At 36.4% G+C, this 3003-nt stretch overlaps 1 protein-coding gene across 1 annotated transcript; it reads left to right on the top strand.

Annotated features, from left to right (window-relative positions):
* Positions 1-1745: 1745 nt before the first annotated feature.
* Positions 1746-2997, top strand: LOC118757305. Its single transcript, XM_036492029.1, has 3 exons — positions 1746-1849; positions 1912-2018; positions 2086-2997. Exon 3 carries the CDS (start codon positions 2117-2119, stop codon positions 2981-2983), a length of 867 nt encoding a protein of 288 aa, XP_036347922.1. The 5' UTR covers positions 1746-1849; positions 1912-2018; positions 2086-2116; the 3' UTR covers positions 2984-2997.
* The last annotated feature ends 6 nt before the right edge of the window (positions 2998-3003 follow it).

The raw sequence follows: 3003 nt of genomic DNA, 5'->3' as shown, positions 1-3003 counted from the left end.
AACACCACCTTGTCTAAATTCGCCTTGATTACAAATTATACGCGCAATGACAGCGAGAATGACTACAAATGATTGTGATTTTGTTGGCTTTTACTACCAGCGCGGCGAAAATCACTATTCTGGCAACCCCACCTTGTATGAAATCGCCTTGATTGTCAAAACAAGCCCGTGTATATCACCCTGTACTTCCGGTGGTGCATTCCAGTGAATTTCAGTTTCCGGCAGTGCATTCTAATTATTCAGCGAATGACACTTGAAAACACAATTGGGGTGTTCACAGTTCGTTCCAACTGTCAGCACCCCTTTCTAGCAGTCGTCGCAAAATTGTCACAAAACTTTACTAGTTTTGCCAGACATTTCTTCTTTGTCGCAAAACTTTACTGGTGTTGCCAGACATTTCTTCTTTGCGTGCATTTTTTACATGTCGCCTTTCGATTTTGGTCTGAAAAATGTTAATTATTTAACTTAGTTACCAATTCCTAATATTTGTTGTTTCTTTTCCTTGATTTGTTTCTTTTCATCAGAAATTGCGCTCAAATTAAATGCAAATACAGAAAACGTGCCCAATAAATAAAAAAAAATGTGATTAGTATTGCCATAATGCAACCCTGCTGCGAGGTTGCAAAATGTAGACGCTTAAAAAACATACCTTTGAGTGTGACAAAATATAGACGGCGTCGTTTTCCAATTTTGTATGAGAAAAAACAACAGCACAGATTTTACGGTTAGAAAACGTCTTAAAATGTAGACGTCTACATTTTGCGACTATTTGGAACAAACTGTGAACACCCCAAATAGTTGCGTTCCAGATGCTTCACGATTTGCAGGTTTTTACAGGAAGCCGTTCCAGGTGACCACCTTCCATAAGGCACTATCTCCACAAGAACACACTGATGTCGTGATAACCATGTCACAAAATATATTTCCAATGGAGACCGCCTATTTCTCATGGGCTGCAATATATGGCAGCGCTTTTTGCTTGTCATATATTGCAGGCAATTTGATAGTTTTACAGCCATATTTTCATTTGAAAATCGTATTGGTCGTCAAAATGACAGTTGGTAGGCCATCATGATGCAGTAATACAAGGTGGTATCAGTTGTGACATCTCGATTTGACACTGCCTTAGCTCAGTAGAATAAGAAGAAAAACGGCAAGAAATTAATCCTCATTTGGGGGAATAATATAAAATTTCATATTTTCTTCTAAAGAAAATTTGCTTTTTTATAGTATATTCGTAATGAAATGAAATAAAATAAGATAAAATACCTTTTTGAGAAAACAAAATGTGTAAACTGAGAAAAAATAAAAAATTCAAATATATTGTTAGGCACAGAATTGTTATAGGGAATTTACGTGATTCAACTCTCACAGGCGATTAGTTGACCAAAAGTTTAACGAAAGTAGGCAGCAGACCAACTTCATTGAAAGCGATTAGTTGAAAGGCCTTTTACACCAGGCGATTGTTGCCTGCAACTAAAAATCTCCTGAAAAATCGCCCCATGTAAATTCACTATTAAAGAAGTAACACTGTTTCACCTAAGGCAGTCAATATGGCGGCATTAGAGCGAGAAGTTGCCACCGATAACACCTTGTATTATTGCGTCATGGTAGGCCATCGGTGTTTGCCTGTGGAGTTCGGCGGTAAGGTTTATTAATGGAGAAAACAGCTGTTCCTGCAAATCGTGACACATTTGGAACGCAACTAATGACAATGAAAACAAATGAAAATGAAACAAAAATAGACGTCATTCGTAGCATTTGTTTACTTTTTATTTAGTGCATCTGTCTATTTGCCTAAAATTAACTGTGGAGCCGGCGAAGCAACATTCTGGTTTATTATAAAGGAGTAATTTGTAAATCAATTATATAAACTTTACTACATTTACATATATCCATATACATATGTAGGTATAATTGCAAGCGTTTTGAAATTCATTTATTGGTTTGACAACAAACTAGTAAATTTTGTACAATACATGCACGCGTACATGCATAGCTGGCTAAACTCATTCTAGGTAAAGGAAAACCGCATTTCCATAATCCACAAAACAAATTCTTTAACTATAAACATATTTCTTACAGAAAGCCTTTATTTGCCTCCTTGGGATCTACAATGGATGAAACCGAGGTAGTGATAGAAATTGAAAACTGTGATTCCGATGATGCGGATGCAATGCTTGCGCAGATAAAGAAAGAACTGGCCGACGGCAGTGCTCCTGTAACACCCGAAAAAGAAAATATAGAACTATCAGTCTGCACTAAATCTGAAAAAGATGAACCTGATTCTACATACAATATTATAGAAAGCATTGACATAGATGATGCTTCCCCATTAGTTGCTTCACAAACCGTTGATAAATTTATTATATACGAACTAGATCAGGATAACTTTAAAAATGATGTACCAGCAATGCTTGAGAAGCCACAAAGCGCAGAGATTGAAGCATACCAAAAACCAGCAAAAGAAATTAATGAATTCAATGCTGCCAAACGTCATTTTCCAAATTTAAACGATATATCAAAAACAACGAGCCCAATGGACAACCCTCTATTGGAAATAAATGATATTGCACTAAACGATGCCCAAGACATCATTTCGCTGGTATCATCTGATGAAGACGAGGTGAACGTTACAAATGGCTATCCGATTCGGAAGTCTAATACTGATACAACAACACTATCTAACTCGAAAAATGCTAAATCGAAAAAAAGAAAACATACCGATGTAGAAGCAGACGAGAAAAATGATACTGTAAAAAATTACCATCATATCTCTACTGACGTTTTCACTCAACTTGAGTTAAAGGACTTCTTTGAGCGTGCGTTCGAAGAAACACGAAAATTAAGCATCAGAAGGCGCCAGATAATTAAAATGTGGCTGTTTAAGGCCGTTTGTAAAGCGCAAGAAGATGTAGAGGCTAAAAAATTTTGTGCACCATGTTACAAAGCAAAAAGGAAAGCAGTCAAATGGAAACGCTAATTATATAAGAAAAATTAAAC

This window comes from Rhagoletis pomonella, unplaced genomic scaffold (genome assembly GCF_013731165.1).
Source record: "Rhagoletis pomonella isolate Grant_MI unplaced genomic scaffold, Rhpom_1.0 Rhpom_scaffold_16472, whole genome shotgun sequence".
Taxonomy (NCBI): domain Eukaryota; kingdom Metazoa; phylum Arthropoda; class Insecta; order Diptera; family Tephritidae; genus Rhagoletis; species Rhagoletis pomonella.
This window is presented reverse-complemented; position numbering and strand designations above follow the sequence as displayed.

Bases quoted from the DNA above. Each gene is read 5' to 3' on its own strand.
- LOC118757305 (XM_036492029.1), top strand. From the start codon at position 2,117: ATGGATGAAACCGAGGTAGTGATAGAAATTGAAAACTGTGATTCCGAT.